This window comes from Lathyrus oleraceus, chromosome 2, assembly GCF_024323335.1.
Source record: "Lathyrus oleraceus cultivar Zhongwan6 chromosome 2, CAAS_Psat_ZW6_1.0, whole genome shotgun sequence".
Classification (NCBI taxonomy): domain Eukaryota; kingdom Viridiplantae; phylum Streptophyta; class Magnoliopsida; order Fabales; family Fabaceae; genus Lathyrus; species Lathyrus oleraceus.
The window spans coordinates 278,226,863-278,246,966 of record NC_066580.1 but is presented as its reverse complement, the minus strand read 5'-3'; the positions used below and the strand labels follow the sequence as shown (position 1 = coordinate 278,246,966).

At 38.1% G+C, this 20,104-nt stretch overlaps 1 protein-coding gene across 1 annotated transcript; it reads left to right on the top strand.

Annotated features, from left to right (window-relative positions):
- The first annotated feature begins 365 nt into the window (after positions 1–365).
- Positions 366–1,838, top strand: LOC127122899 (uncharacterized). Its single transcript, XM_051053174.1, has 3 exons — positions 366–951; positions 1,066–1,452; positions 1,549–1,838. The coding sequence occupies exons 1-3, from the start codon at positions 366–368 to the stop codon at positions 1,836–1,838; spliced, it is 1,263 nt and encodes a 420-aa protein (XP_050909131.1).
- The last annotated feature ends 18,266 nt before the right edge of the window (positions 1,839–20,104 follow it).

Sequence of the window (20,104 nt, the reverse complement as noted above, 5' to 3'; positions counted from 1 at the left end):
ACAATAATGTGAATACCACTCCTATCCCAATGAATTACACTCAATTGCTACCGTATCTGATTCAGAATGGGACTGTCGTGCCAAGGGCATTACCTCCAATGTCGAAGCCGCATAAGCCTTGGTGTGATGAGAATGCTAGATGTGCCTTTCATGCTAATTCAGAAGGTCATATAACAGAGAATTGCAAGGTGTTCAAGCTCCGGGTCCAAGAGTTGATATATTAGAAAATACTGTCTTTTGCTGATGTTCCAAATGTGGGGAACAATGCTTTGCCTAAACATGGTAGTTAGGACGTCAATGCCATAGAAAGTCCAATTGATGAAGGATTGATAAAGGATGTTTTCAAGTTGAAGACTCCCTTAACAATGGTCCATGCTAGATTGTTGGAAGCAAAATTGATGAAGGGAATGCATGCTAATTGTGCGATGTGTTCATCCAACCTTGATCAATGTGGTGAATTCAAAATTTGTCTTCAATGTTTGATGGATCAGGAGGTTATTCAGTTCACCAGAGCAAAGATTAATGAAGATGTCGTTGTAATTGTTCCTGTGTTTGATCAAGAGAGGCTTCCCAAGCCTTTCGTGGTCCCTTATCAGAGAAATATTGACCTAGAGCCAGTGAAGAAGATTAAGCCCATGGTTATCTATGTTCCTACTCCATTCTTATTTGACAGTACCAAAGCAGTGCCTTGGAACTATGAGCCTGTAGTTTATGTGGGTAACAAACCAGTAATCTTGAAAGAGCCAGATGTGACTAACATCGCTGGAGCTAGTGGTGTGACTCGAAGTGGAAGGGTTTTCGCTCCTAAAGTGATCCCAAACAAAGAAAGTGCACCAACAGTTGAACCAACGAAGGGAAAAGAGGTGAATCCTCCAGAAGCAGGAGAAGGCTCATCTAAGAAAGCAGTGACTGATGAAGAGGATAGAGAATTCTTGAAGATCATCAAAAAGAGTGATTACAAGGTCGTAGATCAGCTCAACCAGACTCCTTCAAAAATCTCCATTCTTTCTCTACTTATGAGTTTTGAGGCTCATAGGACTGCTTTATTGAAATTCTTGAATGAAGCTTATGTGGCAGAAGACATCAGTGTTATTCAGTTTGATGATGTGGTTGCTAACCTCAATGCCAGTAGTTGTTTGATGTTCACTGATGATGATTTACCCCCTAATGGGCGAGAACATAATATGGCGCTTCATATATCCATTCAGTGTACAGATGTTACTCTGGCTCGAGTACTGGTAGATACGGGTTCATTGTTGAATGTGTTGCCAAAAACTACCCTAGCACAATTGAATATTGAAGGGGTGCAGATGAGACCTAGTGCTTTGATAGTGAAAGCTTTCGATGGGTCTAAGCGAACGGTTATTGGGGAGATTGACTTCCCAATCCTGTTTGGCCCTCAAAGTTTCCATATTACCTTCCAAGTAATGGATATTAGGCCTGCCTATAACTGTCTGTTAGGTAGACCTTGGATCTATGCTGCTGGAGTTGTCACCTCGACACTCCACTAGAAGCTGAAGTTTGTTACTTCTGGTAAGCTGGTATCAGTATCCGAAGAGGAAGATATTTTTGTCAGCCATTTGACTTCATTCAGATACATTGAAGTAGGTGAAGACATTGTTGAAACTCCTCTCCAGGCCCTTGAAGTGGTCAACATGGTCCAGACTAAGCCGAAGCCTGTCGAAGAACCCAAAGGGGTCATGTCCTCGTGGAAGAGTGTGAAAGCTGCAATTAAAGCTGGTTGCCCTGGAAGTTGGGGCACAGTGATTGAATTACCAGAGAAGAAAGACAAATATGGATTAGGATATCAGTCGTCTATTGAACTGTTCAAAGATTAGAAGATACTTCAGGGGAAGGTTCCTAGCATCCAAGAAATATTCTCCAAAGTTGGTTTCCGAAGTGATGATCAAGTGAATGCTCTTGAAGATGAAGATCTAGATTTGTCCAAAATGGTGTTTTGTGGACCTCGGATGCTGCTCTCACTAACTGGAAGGAAACAAATGTTCTAGAGATATTTTCTTGTTCAAAGTAATTTACTGTTTTCTAAAACGTCCAGTGCCATGCCCAAGGCATATGGATAGCTTTGTAGGGCCCATTTTGTGTTAATGTTTACGCCTTATCATCAATACAAAGCATATTTTTTGAGATATTTGTCTTTCATCTTTTTAATTTCTTTACAAACAAATAAATAATAAATTAAAAAAATAACATTTTTTTTATTTTACATCACTTTCATTTTTCAAAATCTTCCTCTAAAAAGAAAAATCATTGTCATGCAGATCATTAATAACTGAATCCATTAAACACGACAATGTTATGACTCCCTATGACTTCGACCTCCCGATTAACCAAGCTGAAGAGGATGATAAGGAAGACTGTTTACTCCCAGAAGAGTCTACCAGACTTTTGAAACAAGAGGAAAAGATGATTCAACCTCATTAGGAACCAGTGGATGTGATCAATCAGGGACTGAGGAGGATCAAAAGGAAATCAAGATCAGAACTGCTTCGAAAAAAAATGTGAAGGAGGAACTAGTCAAGCTACTACATGAATATGTGGATGTGTTTGCTTGGTCATATCAGGATATGCCAGGACTCGACACCGACATAGTTGTGCCTAAGCTACCGTTGAAGCCGGAATGCTCGCCCATCAAGCAGAAGTTGAGAAGAACTCGACCAGACATGACTGTCAAGATCAGAGAAGAGGTCAAGAAGCAGTTTGATGCAGGTTTTCTAGCTGTTGCAACTCACCCGCAGTGGATTGCTAATATTGTGCCAGTTCCAAAAAAAGATGGCAAAGTTCGAATGTGTGTAGACTACAAAGATCTAAATAGAGCTAGTCCCAAAGATGATTTTCCTTTACCTCACATTGATGTATTGGTAGATAACACAACCCAGTTCTCTGTATTCTCCTTCATGGACGGATTCTCAGAATATAATCAAATTAAAATGTCTCCCGAAGATATGGAGAAAACAACTTTCATTACACCATGCGGCACTTTCTGTTATAAGGTAATGTCGTTCGGCCTGAAAAATGTTGGGGCAACCTATCAAAGGGCCATGGTAACTCTTTTCCATGATATGATACATAAGGAGATTGAAGTCTACATGGATGACATGATTGCCAAGTCTCAAACAGAAGATGAGCATGTTATTCATCTGAAGAAGTTGTTTGCAAGATTGAAGAAATACAGACTGCGCTTAAACCCTGCTAAATGCACTTTTGGCATCAGATCTGGAAAGCTTCTAGGGTTCATTGTGAGCCAGAGAGGCATAGAAGTTGATCCGACAAAGTCAAAGCTATTCAAGAGAAGCCAGCACCTCAGACAGAGAAGAAAGTCCGTGGTTTCTTGGGCAAATTGAACTATATTTCCAGATTCATCTCGCATCTGACAGCAACTTGCGAGCCAATATTTAAGTTTTTAAGAAAAGATCAAGCTGTTAGGTGGAACGATGATTACCAAAGTGAATTCGATAAAATCAAACAGTATCTGCAAGAACCACCAATCTTAGTGCCACCAGTTCCAGGAAGGCCTCTCATTATGTATTTGACAGTACTCGATGAATCCATGGGATGTGTATTGGGGAAACATGATGAGACGGGTGTCGCATCACGCGAAAAACCAGCGGGAAAACGAAACAACAGAGCCGCCACCGTGCGTTATTTATCCCAAAGGAGGGAAAGGAAACGCTCGAAGTAAACCTGGAAAGAACATGGTCTCGCGACCAAAGATGGATGGGATCGGGAGTCGGTTATGCAAAGGGAAGGTATTAGCACCCCTACGCATCCGTCGTACTCGACGGGATCCACGCTCAAAAGAAAGGATAAGGTTGCTCAAAGACTGCTCACAAACTGCACACACACTAGAAACAAACACAGAAAACAGACGGAAGAAGGTAACTCGACAGGATGTCGCATCCTGGTCCTACGTAGTTTGTTAGACACAAACATCAGAGTCGACGTAGTTCGGGGACAGGGGAAACGTGCTCGCTAGGATGTCGCATCCTATGCATACGTATCTTCTCTAACCAGAGGAAGAATCAAAGCACTCGTAGCTCGGCTAACGCACGCCAAACAAAACACAAACACTGGAAACCGACTGCCAATCGCTGGACTTATGTCAGACTCCACACAAGCAGGCAAACATGGAAACCGAATGCCAATCGCTGGACTTACATCAGACTCCGAACCAACAAACACACACACAGGAAACCAACTGCCAATCGTTGGACTTATGTCAGACTCCAACAAGCAAACAAGACACAGGAAACCGACTGCCAATCGCTGGACTTACGTCAGACTCCAAACACACACAAAGGGTTGAAAAAGACAAAGGGCGCCCGGAGAGATCAGTTCATCTCCTGCCTACGTACCTCATCTGGCATGAGGATCAGGGCGACGTAGTTCCCCTTAACAGGGAAAGAACTTCTAGCCTAACCAGAGACAAAGGGAGACACAAACTAAAAGGGAGACTACGACTTGAGCCTAGAAGTTGTCATGCATACGATCCCTAAGTTGAGGTTTCTATCCTAACTTGCACAGGAAGCAAGCTAGCCTAAACAACACAATCATAACACAAGCACAAAAGCATGCACACACACTATATACAAACAAGTGGCTCACACAAGGCTAGGCTTTAGTCAAGGGGTCAAATCAACCTCGACAAACAAGCCAACTGGAAAAGGGTGTGGTTAGCTCTTAACCCTAACATTGAGAGTTAGGGTGAAGCAGATGAAATGGGAAGTGAGGGTAAGACCTCACAGCTCTTATCCCTGGCCTGGGAGAGCTTGACTCAAATAAAAGGTGTGGGAGTTCAGAATGTAGGAACTCTTCTCCACAGATGACTGACTCAACAGGATCTTGGGTTCATATTCAAAGTGCATCAACACAATGGTGTGAGCAGGATGAATGACTCAACTGAATAGCAGAGGATGGATTGCACATCCCTTGTATCTGCCAATGCCTCTTCACTTAGGAGGTCTTTGAATGTACAAGGCACAAAGATAAACAATCACAAGCATTGCCTCTTAAGGAGGACTTCAGACAGGTGCCTGCCCACATAACAGGACAGGTCTTCCAGACTACATGAAGTCAGAAGAATTATACCTCAGTGGTAAGCAAACCACAAGCTAGCAAAACAAGTTCAAAATGAACTCAAAGCCACTTAGGTACCTGTGAAAAAATCTAAACCAATCAGTTCAACTGTACAGACAAACAATCAACAGTTAAGCACACAGACAGACAAAGCATCAGGCAACAATGAGCAAGGCACAAGCACAACACAAATGAATTGTCCTCAAAGCCTACAAAACACACAAAGGTTAGCCAACAACAACCAATAATCAAGCTCAAATGAATGAACCTCTCCAATCATGGCAATGTGCATCTGAACCTGAAATCATAACTCAAATGATAAGTCCAAACCACTAGGTCAAAGCCTAGGGTCAAAAAGTCAAAACAGAACTTCAAACTTGACATGAAGCAACTTCAAACACATATTGACATATCCTAAAAAGGCTCACATCAAAATCATTAACCAAATGCATTTCATGATCAAGTGAAGTCAAAGGTAATTTCAAAGCATCCAAATGGTCAACATGAATGAAAAATTCAAATCAAAACAGAAATGATTCAAATAAATCTGGAAAAATTCATGCATATTCAAGACATTTAACATGATCAACACACAAAAAATTAGAAGCATTGGACATCATTAGGCATGGCAATCACATTGTACAAGTCAAGCAATCAAAGGTGTGACACAAATTGTCACACCAAGTTAACTCAATCATAAAACCAAAGCCAACATGTCCAGCAATGTGTCTAGAAACTACACCCAAAATTTCAGAGTCATTGGATCATTTTTGAGCATTTTATGATGAAAGGAGCAAGGAAATATCAAACATGCATATGTATTCAAACATCCTAGCACAAATCATTTTTCCAGCCAAGCACAACTTGCAAATTTATACTCATAAAAAAGTAGACAAACCAAGGAGCATTGTGCAAAAAATTGGAGTGAAATTGATGCATTTTTCAATTTATTGTGATTTTATGAAGTTGATGGAAAAATTAAAAATCAAAATGTGAATAGCATTTAAAAATAGGAGGGAAACATGAAAAATGGCAAGGCATTTGAAAAATTGCGCCCAGACGGATTCGAACTCGGTCCAATTTTGAAATGTGGCGCGCTCACCAAAATGACCACGTTTTGGTCTTAAACCCTAAACCCAGCGCGTTTCCAGAATCGTAGCAAATGGATGAGTTTTTCGTAGCTAAATCCTAGCAACTTCATAGCAAATCTGGAAATGCTATGAAGTTCATCTGCTTCCTCATGCACACGATGAACAAATTTCCAGAAAACCAAAAACATGTCCAGAAATCACAAATAGATACACCATTTGAATCATCATCACATGCTCATGCAAGATCAACCATCAATTTGCACTAAAACATCACACATAATCCAAATCGAAGGAAATAAAATTTGACACCAAAACTTGAATCAAGCATAACTTTGCGTACAGTGCACCATTTCAATCAAACTTTATACCAAAATGATCACCAATCAACGATCTATACAAATAGCATAAAGATTTTGAGAATTAGAGAGGTCGAATCCTGACCTCTTGAAGAACAACAACTTTGAATCGCGTACTACAAGCTCTGCAATGCCTCAAATCTTCTCTACAATGCTTGTTGAAGTAATTGATGATGAATTGGATGCTCAAATGCACGTGAATCCAGCTCAATTTTCAATCTCCATTGATGCTTCAAGCTTCGAATCTGGTCCAAACTGGCACGATTTCTTCCAATTCCACGTTCAAACTTGCTCAGCAACACTTCCTGATCATGAATCTATCAAAAGAAATGGCTCTTGTGTGAAGAATTTGAAAAATATTTTGAGAGAAAAGTTTGGATGATTTTTGAATCTAGATCTGAAATGAATGCTCCTGACCAATACAGTTAGGATTAACAATATATATGCCATGCTAATCATGTTTAGAACCTGTTTAAGCCAAAGCCAAATGAGATTAGCAAGTTATGGAGTGTATCTGAAAAATGTGTTTTTCACCCCCATGCATGCCATGCATGCGTGTACAGTGCTCAACTCTGACCCAAAACCATTTAAAACAAGCCCATGCACACTTTAGGATTGGTATTTTATGCTCATGATCAACCAAAATGGTTTAGCAATTTTTCTTCACAAAACTTCATGAATAAGCCAAAGACCATGCAAATGAAATTCATGTCGTGTAATGGTAAATTTGGAAACTGCATGTTATGATGAACAAAATGCAAAAAGAACCACTCATTTTGGAGCTTTGGTTAAAAAGTTATGCCCATTTGAATTTTTAAGCACACTTTTCCATGATTGGATCATATCTCCTCAACCACACATTAGAAATTGATGATCTTGGACTTTTTGGAAATGGGAGAGAAAGATCTTCAACTTTCGTGTTGGACAAAATTTCATTTGAAGCTTTCTTGATTATGTAATCTTGAGTTGAAGTTGGTCCAAAACCTTGCCATTTTTGGAAAGTTCAAATTATAGGTCACTTGCTATTTTTGGAAAGTCCTGACCTGACTTCAAATTCTTCAATGTTGATGTTTGAAATGTCAAATGAGACTTGTTTGAACATGAATGAAGCATCTCTAACCACTTCCCACCTCCAAATCCACAGTTGACTTTACAGTTGACTTCTGTTGACTTTTATGGGCCTCAGATGAATTGCACATGTACTGATGAGTTCTGAGCCTTCAACACTTGGCCAAATTACTTCAAAATGATCCTTGGGTCATGTAAGCTCAATGGAACCACCCTAGGGCTTTGATCTCATGGAGAATGCTCTTGTTGCCTTGCACAGTTGAATCTCCTGACCAGTCTTGACTGTAACATGCTATGCAATGCTAATGCAATCTTAATGACTTAAAAATGAAATGGATATACAAATGGGAGGTGCAAATTTGAGGTACTACAACTTCCCCTATTCAATCAACTGGGAACCTGAACGGATGAGAGCAACGGCTGTCAGACCTTCAAGGTAAACAGGGATTGAATACCAAAGAACCGTAGAAATTTGCACTCTGCGGGGATCCAAGAAAGGAACATTCACCAACGGAAGCTTCCACTGGGATCTGATATTCGTCACTGAACCAATCAAGATATTCACCAACGACTCCACTAGGGATTTTTATTTTTTTCAGAAAAAAGGAACCACATCCCGACATCGAAAGACGATGAATGGGAATAGAAATCACAACTAGACGCCAACAGACGACTAGGAAAAACTCGACGTATATCGACACCAATGGAGAGGTGACCAGACATCACCGGATGAACTGGGAAGACTCGACCAGACGTCAACTGACGAACTGTAACATGCTATGCAATGCTAATGCAATCTTAATGACTTAAAAATGAAATGGATATACAAATGGGAGGTGCAAATTTGAGGTACTACAACGGTTAGAAAAGAGCATGCTATCTACTACCTGAGCAAGAAGTTTACAAAATGTGAAATCAGGTACTCCATGCTAGAAAAGACTTGTTGTGCATTAGTATATGCCGCTCGTCGTCTGAGACAGTATATGATTTGTCATACAATAATGTTAATATCCAAGATGGATCCCATCAAGTACATATTCGAGAAACCTGGATTAACTGGAAGAATCGCTCGCTGGAAAATGTTGTTATCAGAATATGACATTCAGTATGTAACTCAGAAGGCCATTAAGGGTAGTGTGTTATCAAAGTACCTTGCGCACCAGGTAGTGGAGGACTATCAATCGATAAGACTCGACTTCCTAGATGAAGACGTCATATACATAAGAGACTATGAGATTCCAAGCCCGGAAGAAGGACCCAAACCAGGATCGCGGTGGACGCTCGTGTTCGATGGTGCCTCAAATGCATTGGGTAACAAAATTGGGGTTGTTATAACTTCTCCAATGAATTTTTATCTTCCCTTCACAGCAAGGTTATGTTTCAAATTCACCAATAACATGGCGGAGTATGAAGCATGTACCTTGGGAATTGAAGCAACTATTGACCTAAGAGTCAAGATTCTTGAGGTGTATGGAGACTCAACACTTGTCATCTATCAAATCAAAGGAGATTGGGAGACCCGCCATCCCAATTTGATCCCATACCGAGAGCATGTCATGAAGCTAATCCCCTACTTTGATGAGATTAATTTCCATCATATTCCTAGGGAGGAGAATCAGCTAGCCAATGCCTTAGCTACTTTGTCATCTATGTTCAAGGTCAAGTGGGCTAGTGAATCACCTGCTATTACAATTCAACGTCTAGACGAGCCAGCACATTGCTTGGAAGTTGAAGCAGAAACAGATGGCGAGCCTTGGTTTTATGACATCAAACGATATCTTGAGAAGCACGAGTATCAAAATGATGTATCCATCACAAACAAAAAGACCTTGAGGAAGTTATCATCCAATTTCTTCCTAAGTGGTGATGTTTTATACAAAAGAAACTTTGATTTAGTTCAGCTCAGATGCGTGGATAAACACAAAGCCGACCTAGTCATCAAAGAAATCCATGAAGGTTCTTTCGGCATTCATGCAAAAGGACATGCAATGGCGAAGAAAATCCTTAGAGCTGGTTACTATTGGTTAACAATGGAAACAGATTGTTACCACTATGCCAGGAAATGCCACAAGTGCCAAATTTATGCTGACAAGATGCACGTGTCACCTACTCCTCTGAATGTTTTATCAGCTCCATGGCCATTCTCAATGTGGGGCATAGACATGATTGGTATGATTGAGCCTAAAGCTACAAATGGACATCGATTCATTCTGGTTTCCATTGACTACTTCACTAAGTGGGTAGAAGCAGCTTCTTATGCCAATGTGACGAAGCAAGTAGTCACTCGGTTTATCAAGAAAGAGATAATTTGTCGCTATGGAACTCCTAGCAAGATTATCACTGATAATGGATTAAATCTAAATAATAAGATGATGAAGGAGTTGTGCGAGAATTTCAATATTGAACATCATAACTCGTCACCTTATAGGCCAAAGATGAACGAAGTTGTAGAGGTAGCTAACAAGAATATCAAGAAGATCATTCAGAAGATGGTGAAAACTTACAAAGATTGGCACGAGATGCTACCCTTTGCTTTGCACGGATACCGAACAGCTGTTCGCACTTCAACAGGGGCAACCCCTTTTTTCCTAGTCTATGGCATGGAGGCTGTGCTACCAATAGAAGTTGAGATCCCCTCGTTGAGAGTCTTGACGGAGACAGAATTAAAAGAAGCAGAATGGATTCAAACCAGGTTTGAACAACTCAATCTAATCGAAGAAAAGAGGATGATAGCATTATGTCACAGTCAATTATATTAAAAGAGGCTCAAGCGGGCATTTAACAAGAAGGTTCAACCTCGAGAGTTCAGGGTAGGTGAACTAGTTTTGAAAAAGATATTCTCCCTTTAGAAGGATTCACGTGGCAAGTGGATTCCCAATTATGAAGGACCGTATGTGGTGAATAAAGCTTTCTCTGGTGGAGCTTTGGTTCTCACAAACATGGATGGAGAAGATTTGACACACCCCATCAATTCTGATGCTGTCAAAAAGTATCATGCCTAAGAAAAAGAGATGGATAATAAAAGCTCGCTAAGTTGAAAACCTGAAAGGGCGAATTATGCAAAAAATGAGCGTCCCGGTGAGTTGAAAACCCGAAAGGGCAACTCAGGCAAAAATTAGGGATAAACAAAAAAGTTAAGCCCGGTAAGTCGAAAACCCGAAAGGGCGACTTAAGCAAAAAGGGGTAAAATCTCCCGGTGAACTAAAACTCTTAAGGAGCAGTTCACGCAAAAGTTAGGGAATATCCAAAGGCATAATACTGCAGCGACACAAGTCAAACCTACAACAAAGCTCAGATGGAAGAAAACAGTCTAATTACCATCTCCAGAAGCAAAGTAATGAGGACTAGAGGACATAAGGGAAAGTAGCAAAGTTGTATTTCGTTGGAAAGTCAGTTTAATTTTTGTTGCCATTTACTTGCTTTCTTTTTCTGTAATCTCCTCTTAGAGGGGTTTACATCTTCATGAACCCCATGTATGAGTTATTTTTCTCATCAAATAAATTTGTTCAGTTGAACATTGTTTTACCAATCATTTCTGTTTTTCTGCTTAATGTCGCTTTTATTTTTGATAAGATAAAAACATTAAAACAGTGGAAACAACAAAGCTTTTGAAAACTTTAATTTTTTATTTATTTTGAAAGTATAAAAGGAATGTTTGTTGGTTTACAACAATGCATCTGGTTCACAAGACGTGGTACATTTCCTGGATCATTGTAATCTAAAGCAAGTTTGAAATGGATTTTCTTCGAGAAGCAAGAAGTCATCATCGAAGCCCGCTTGGCGACAAAGCAGAAATCAGAGTTTTACAAATCATCTTCATGGTGCCAAAACTATTCAAGGACAATGACGTTGAGGAATCAGAGCTTGATGCCCAAAAAATGCATGAACTAGTATATACATGCATTCATTTTCTTCTTGCATATCATGTACAAAACAAGTCATGCATAAACCTCAGCCGGGTTTGGCAACCTCTCAAGAAAGTTCAGTGTAATCCTTAGCAAACCAAGATGCAAGGGGTGTTCTCAAGAGTAGAACAATTCTCTTCTTCAGCATTACAGTAATTTCAGAATACAATCATTGTTGGTAATGATTCTTAAGACGAGTTTCTTCCCCAGCAAGGTGATTGATTTTCTTCCGTTGGAACTCTGGTGTAAACAGAATTTCTGCTTGGTTTCCCCAATAGATATTTCCTTACAAAGTTTCCCGTGTATTTTATTTTCTCCAGCAAAATTTCATAAAATCCCCAAGTGAGATTCATACCAGTAGGATTCCTCAAGAAAGGGATCTCCAACAACTTTATCTTCAACAAATCTCTTTGAAGTAGCGGTCTAAGATGGACATCTCTTCGCAAGTTAGCAATCTCCCTAGTGAGTCTAATGGACAAGAGTTCTGTGATAGACAAGATCTAATGAATGTTTCTCAGTATATCTCCGACGAGTCTCTTGTGCGTTTATTTCCCAGAGAATCTCTTGTGTTCCCCAACAGATTACTTCAGTTAATCCCCGACAAAGCAAGTTGTCCTTACTGATCTACTCTCTGAAGAAGCATTGGATTGGATCATTCAGTTTAATAATTGATAGTAATGCTAATCCTTTTGGATAGCATTAACCTTTCATCCCCATAAGTCTCCAGGATATTCTTATTCCCCAAAAGAGTCTTATGTCAGCCAAGAGCAGCTGAATATGCGAGCATTTTGTTTATTTCCCTGCAATTTGCATCAACCAAGAGCAGTTGAATGCATTAGTTTCAGCCAAGAGCAACTGAATACTATTTTATTTTCCAGTAGTTTACTTCAACCAAGAGTAGTTGAATGCATTAGTTTCAGCCAAGAGCAGTTGGACACCATTTTATTTTATGCAGTAGTTTCAGCCCAGAGCAGCTGAACACTATTTTTATCTCCCAGTTTTGCTTCAACCATGAGCAGTTGAATGCAGTGGTTTTAGTAAAAAACAGCTGAACACTATTTTATTTTACAGTTTTTGCTTCAACCAAGAGTCGTTGAATGCATCAGTTTCAGCCAAGAGTTGCTGAATATGACATCTTTAGCCAAAAGCAGCTGAATATGATCATTTATTCCCCCAGGAGTGTCTGCCTTCAACGAAGAACATCTAAATACCAGTCGAGCATGTTACTTTGTAACAGATTCATCCCTAGAGATCTACTGTCAGTCAAGAGCAACTCAACATGATTCTCTCATCCCTAGTCATTTGGATATCATCTGAGAAATCAAGAGCATTTCTCAGTACATTTAAATTCATGATTAAGGAATCAAGAGTATTTCTTAACTCATCTTCATATCATCTGAGAAATCAAGAGTATTTCTCAATTCATTTACATTCATGATTAAGGAATCAAGAGTATTTCTTAATTCATTTGCATATCATCTGAGAAATCAAGAGAATTTCTCAATTCATTTACATTCATGATTAAGAAATCAAAAGCATTTCTTAACTCATACCATTTCATATTTAAAAAGTCAAAAGTACTTCTTAACCTGCATAGTATCTGAGAAATCAAGAGCATTTCTCATATCATTTATCATTCGATGATTAAGAAATCAAGAGTATTTATTAATTCATCTACATTCCCATGATTAATAAATCAAAAGTATTTCTTAACTCATATACATTTCATTTACATTCATGACTAAGAAATCAAGAGTATTTCTTAACCCATACCATTTCATATTTAAGAAGTCGGGAGTACTTCTTAATCTACACAACATTTGAGAAATCAAGAGCATTTCTCATATCATTTATCATCTGATGATTAAGAAATCAAGAGTATTTCTTAATTCATATGCATTTTCATTCATCCATATGATGATTAATAGATCAAGAGTATTTCTTAATCAATTCATCGCTAATGAGTCAAGAGTACTTCTTAGCATCCATTTCATTTGTCATTCATACAGTTGAGAAATTGAGAGTATTTCTCAATTCATTCGCATTCATTTTTAAGGAGTCAAGAGTACTTCTTCAACCTTCATTTACATTCATACCACCCAACAATTAGGAAATCAAGAGTGTTTCTTAAATCCCGTTGCACTCATTTTCATCATCGTCTGTTGATTAAGAAATCAAGAGTATTTCTTAAATCCGAGTGCATTCAGTCATAACCATAAGCATATCATTCTTCTACATAAGAGGGCAAAATTTGGGTCTGTTTAGTATTTAAACTATATTTCACCATGATGATTTGAAGATGAGTTCTTCATATCCTCTAGTTAAAGATGTTTAAATATGGGCAGCTGTCATACCCTAAATTTTACCCTGAGTTTTCACTCGCATTAGCATAGCATAAATCGATCCATTTTGTCACACATTTCATCAGTTAAAAGCATTCATCAGGATTTAGATGAAAATTCAGGAATTTTGGCATTTCATCTAGTCTTGATGACGTTCATTCAGTCATCTGTTGGTTAAGAAGTCAAAAGATTTGATCTCTCAATCTCAATGCATCATTTATTTCCATTGCATCATGTTTTCAGAGGTTCAGAAGATGACAATAAGGAGAATCATCGTCATCTGAATTCAGATAGAATTTAATTGTGATTGAGAATTAAAGGTAAATGGTCCAAGGGCATTTCATTTACATCTATTTGTTTGCTCACGATTATTCAGTCGATAATTTAATGCACTCATATGCCGTTTGCATTTTTTACCTGTCACAATATGCATTTTGTTCCGCATAACACTTGAAATATCTCTAGAAATAGTTTTTCGGATCTACAGACTAATCGGTCAAATCGTTTCTCAACTGTACTTCGAATTAGCGGCCGAAAAATTTCAATATTGAGCTTTTAGACGTCAGTTTTATTGATCTACGATTCGCATAGTTCAACCTGGCGTGCATGTTTTAATTTTTTGACTACTTTTTTAGTCGCATTTTATCCGCCTGGGCCTTTTAACCGGTTAATTTTTATTTCAACATTAAATCAAAACATGTATGTTTCCGAGAAGTACATTTCATGCCGTTTATTTTAATACGTTCAGTTTAATTTTTTGAGCACTTTCGCGTCCAAATTTCATTCTTTTTTAACTGATTACTTTTGTTTTTTTAGCCAAATTAATTATTAGAATTATTTAGAACTAACTGTATTTTTAATGTGACTTTATTTTATGTATTTTGGTTTTATTCTAATTATTAAACGTTTTTTTTGTTTTACTTTTTCCTTTAACTTAAGAATTACTTTGGTTTGTTTTTTTAGATATGTCTATATTACTTTAATTTGAGTTTAGATACATATTACTTTCATTAGATATGCTTGATATGCTTGGGTTTAACAAGTGACAGTGTCAATAAAACTAAAAATAACTCAAATCCAAGTAGCATTGTTAGGATTCAAATATGATTACTAAAATTGGTAGTCTATTGCAAGTCTCACGCAAATGTCAACTCTCTCAACTCCCTACATATCAAACCGCCCTCCCTCTGCTACTTCTTGATAGCTGTCTCACTCTCATAAATAAAAATATCTCTCTCTCATTATTAAAATGAAAAACATATCTCTCATCTTCAGAAGAAAAAAATGATCACATCTTCTTTTCCTCCATTCCTTACTCTCTTACCTCAATATCACAAGAAATAAAAAACCAAAACAAGAAAAAAATTATAAACAACTACCACGTCTTCAAACTCAGCCGCACCACCAACTGTATCGAATCCGCATCTCACACCGTCAACCTCTTTCCAACAACGCACACTCCCTTTGTCTCAACATCATCACTGAAACACATCACTCCAAACTCAAAGCTATTTTTGTAGAGCCTTCAATCCCCTTCGTGCTACCATCACCTTTGCAAACGCAAATACTTTGTCCACTGCACATAGCTCTAACCGCCGTGACCTCCATCGTGTAGCTTCTCTCTGTTCACGCTCCGACTTGTTGCTGCTTTCATTGGTATAGCTATTCCGTGGTAGTTTATTTCTTTTCATTCTCTTGAGTTTAATTTATGTTATTGATGTTTGTTTTAGATTGATCTTGAAGATGCTTGTTGTTTTTTTATTTGTCTTGGAGAGAGGAAGAAAATATGCATGATTTCATTTTAATATATGTTTAGATCTGAGGTGTGTGTTTGAGTTATGAGTTTATGGGTGTTTTAAGAGGACAAATGGGTAAAGAGAGAATGAGAAACCCGATCCATTGTGATTTGTGAAATGTTAGTTAAAGTTTATGTGTGCACTATAGCAATAAGAGTTTGTGTTGTTTATACATTTTTATTTCTATGTGAGTGTAAATATGCATTAAAAATTTGGATTATTTGGAGATGATTTGGTTTTCAGTCGTGAAATATTTTTACTGATGGAAACTAATAGTTGTGTGTTCTAGTAGCTGGTAATTCCATTCAATTCTTTTTCTTATAAATGCATCATATATTTTTTCAACTTTTGTGTTCACTATTTTTTTAAAACAAACTTTTAATGAACATGATAAAAATCTTTGCCATATTTATATTATTACTTTTTATTTGTTTTATTTATTTCATTTTCTAAATAAAGGTTTTATTTTATAAATGATAATTTAAACATTAGAAATTAAAGTTTTAATACAAAGTTAAGAAACTTTGGCATCCATTTAACTACTTATTTGTTGTTTGTACTATAAGTGTATTTATATATTACTTTGTTTTACTTTTATAAATGTATACTTTTTGTTTTGGTTCATATATAAATGTGCTTTGTTTGGTTTCCGGTTCAGACGTATATCACGTTCGGCTTTAAATTCATATATATATATATATATATATATATATATATATATATATATATATATATATATATATATATATATATATATATATATATATATATATATATATATATATATTTCAGTGTTGAGTCTTTTGGCTTTCTCTTGAGTCTTCTTACAACGAGATTCTTTTATTCTTACAAGTGTCTTTCAAAACTTGTATGATTTAGTTATTGTGTCCTATCCCCATTCGATAAAGTGTACCCCCATTCCCCTAAATATGTAATAAGTTTACCGCTTTCATTTACTTTACTGTACCAGTTGATTGTTAATAAAAGATTAAAATCAATCCTTCCAGAAAAGAACAAAAAACAAACACTCGATCCAACGTCGAGTCTTTTTTTGCTAAATCAAATCCAAATTGATTGCAAAGTCGAGCACCGCCCCCGTTACATCCAAATTATTTTCATAAGTCAACTTCAGAGGCTTGATCCAACGTCAAGTCTTCCCCCTATTTTCAAAAGCTTTTCACAATAAAAATGGAAGAAACTGATTAAGTTTAGACTTTCTCTGTTTCGGATGTTAGGATACTGTTGTAGAGCTCAATGTTCAAACATTCGTCTTCTATATTAAAATACAATAATTACTAGAATTAGGTCATTTATCTTATAGAAGAAAAAGATTGATTGGGTATCGACCTTCTCTTTCCCGATTATTTGGACACTGCTGTAGAGCTCTATGTCTGATTAATCGTCTTCCATTAATGAACTTTGACCTAATTTTCCACACATTTTCATAACAAACTTTTAGATGAAAAGAGAGTGATTAGGCTTAGGCCTCTTCCTTTTCGAGCATCTGAGTACTGCACTAGAGCTCTCTGCTTGGATGTTTGTCTCCGCTTAAAATCAACTTAAACTCATCAAACTTGTTTTCTGCCTTTGTGCGACTCCGAAAACATTTTCAGAAAAGAGTATGCAACATCTATTTTGATGCGAAACAATCAAAGACTTTAGCCTCCAAGAGTGAGCAGCAAGTAAAGGTTTAATCTCTCAAATGTGATCCAAGAATCACTCTCTTTAAAACCAATCCATCCAGTAGTTCTCTTTGAGCAGAACTACATATGCCTTGAGTTCTTCATAGCACCTGAAGATACGTAGGAGCAGGATTGTGAAATCTTGTCAGGCACATTAATATTAAAAATCCTAAGCCTTTCCTTTCTTTCTTTCTCTTTCCTCACTCGTTAAGTAGAAGTTCGCAAATGATATCACACTAACACTCAAACACGAAATTAACTAGATGGGTCCCATCGAGTACGATGGATGTGAGGGGTGCTAATTGTCGCAGCCTAAAAAAGGAGATGCGAAAAAACAACCGGCGAGAAAGAAAGAAATGACAGAAGAGTCGCCACCGTGTGTTATTTATCCCAAAGGAGGGAAAGGAAACGCTCGAAGTAACCCTGGGAGAAAGGAAAGGAAAAGACAAGGTCTCGCAACCAAATCTTGGGTTCGGGAGCCGATTATGCGAAGGGAAGGTATTAGCACCCCTACGCATCCGTATTACTCTACGGGATCCACTTTTGTTGTTCTTGTCTAAAGGGTGTAGGTTTATCTAATGTACTATTTACTAAAAGGGGGGTCAAAAGAAAATGACTCGCACGGATGTCGCATCCACTGCATACGTATCTCATCTGAACATGAGAATCAGAGTCTTTGTAGCTCGGTTACCTAGGGGTTAAAGAGGAGTGTGCTCGCTAAGACATCGCGTCTTATGCCTACGTATCTCATATGGAATGAGAATCAGAGCAAGCCGTAGTTCGGCTAACTACGGGGGGTAAGGGTTGTGTTTTGGGGTGAACGACGTTACTACGCAATCTACCGGATGCTCGACCTTTGGAGACTTACTCGCCTGTAGTAGAAGGAGTAAACGTGTTCTTAGGAGAAGAAAAATCAATGAGTTTGTTTGTGTTTTAGGAATGCTCATGCAAAAAAGGAAGTCCTAGACGAAGGAACATTGCTACATTAATTCACATGCAAACGAGATACTGTATCTTAAAGTAAACGCGCCAACATGGGGGCTCAAACATACATGGGTAGGGCTTTAGTCAAGAGGGGTCATATCAACCTCGACAAACAAGCCATGGAATAGGTAATCAAATGGGCTCTTAACCACTGACATTGAACATCAGGGTGAGCAGATTAAAAGGGTAATGAGGATAAGACCTCATAGCTCTTAACCCTGGATAGGGTGAGCTCATGACAAAAAATGGGGATTCAAAAAAGGTGGAACCCTCTCCACTGACTGACCAGACAAAAGATCTTGGGCTTTTGGTTCTGAAGCATCGACATGTAGTGTGATCTTAAAGAACGACGCACTGAATAACGGGGGATTGACTACAAATCCCTTTTATCCGTCAATTGCCTCGTCAGGGAGGTCTTTAGCACCGATGCCTCTTCTTGGAGTTCTTTGGGCACAAAAGTAAACAAACAAAAGAAAACATTGCCTCCTATTGAGGTCTTCCAGCTAAGAAAGCGGTAAAATGCGGGAAAGATGTAAAAGTACCACACGGATAAAGATCCGAAGTAATAGCAACTAAAGACACAAGAAACCCAGAGATCTCTCAAGCTGGCACCACCAAAGAAAACAAGTCAGCACAGGTAATCGGAATAAACCTCCAAGTGGTATTCCACAAATAAAGTGGAATGCCAAGCAAGCTATGCTTTCAGGAGTCATGTGAGCCCTCACAAAAAACTCAACAAACAGGTTAGAGTGACAATATGGGGCGCAATCAGGAGTTTCCCCAAATCAAAATGTAACCACATGAATCATGCCATTTAAAATTCACAAAAAGAGCTCACAAAAATCAACCAAGTATATGAGGCCTAAACCTCTTGTTAAACACATGCATCAAAAGGGTATCAAAATTCAAAGTCAGGGGCAAGGATCCACACATCAAGACATGACATACATACTAAAACATGTGCCCACATGCAAAACCTAACGATAATACCTCATACATTCAGAGCATTCAAATTGAAAGCATAGAGTAATGGAAATAGGGCAAACCTGATTGGAGAGATCGAATGAAATTGAATTGCCCGGTTGGGTTTGCAAAGCAATCTGAGGGTTTATATGAGATGGAATTGGCTCTTTGTAGATGAGTTCCTTTCAGTCTCTGGAGGTTGTTCTGAACTCTGTTAGCTCTTCTCTCACTATCTTTATCCCGAGGGTTTTTTGGGAGATGGAAGTCTAGAATTTATAACCTGATTTTTGTGACTTTGTGGGCTCAAAAGAGAGAGGTCCAAGTCCAAGATTTTTCTATTATATATATATTTTTTTATTTTTTATTTTTTTATTTATTTTCAAAACGCGTGGGCTTCGCCTAGCGAGCATGACAGTTCAAGAAATTCCTCTGAGCGTAGGTGATTCTGGTGGCTTTTCTTGGGACTCGCTAGGCGACCCATTCTGCTCGCCTAGCAAGCATGACAGCTCATGAACAAACTTTTGCTCCTTCAAGATTAATGTTTTGACTGATGAATAGACCCCATTTGAACATGTTGGAAGTATCTCAAGCCATTCCCTTATGTTGACTGATCACCCAGATAGGACCCACAAAGTGTCTTGGATGATATTCAAGCTTCTTGGATCTAATTCCGATTGACATGATGAAATGCAATATGAAATGTTAAATGACCTAAAAATGAATGCATGAATGAGGGGAGCAAATTTTGAGGTATTATAGTTGCCCCTATTCAATCAACTAGAGACCCGAAAAAAAGATAGCAGCGACTTTCGCACTTTCGAGG

What these genes read in the sequence shown, in the direction of transcription:
- LOC127122899 (XM_051053174.1), top strand. Translation starts at nt 366, where the DNA reads ATGGTCCATGCTAGATTGTTGGAAGCAAAATTGATGAAGGGAATGCAT. An exon ending in CTTGAAGATCATCAAAAAGA is followed by an intron (nt 952 to 1,065) that starts GTGATTACAAGG and finishes TCTTGAATGAAG; the next exon opens with CTTATGTGGCAGAAGACATC. An exon ending in TATTAGGCCTGCCTATAACT is followed by an intron (nt 1,453 to 1,548) that starts GTCTGTTAGGTA and finishes AGCTGGTATCAG; the next exon opens with TATCCGAAGAGGAAGATATT.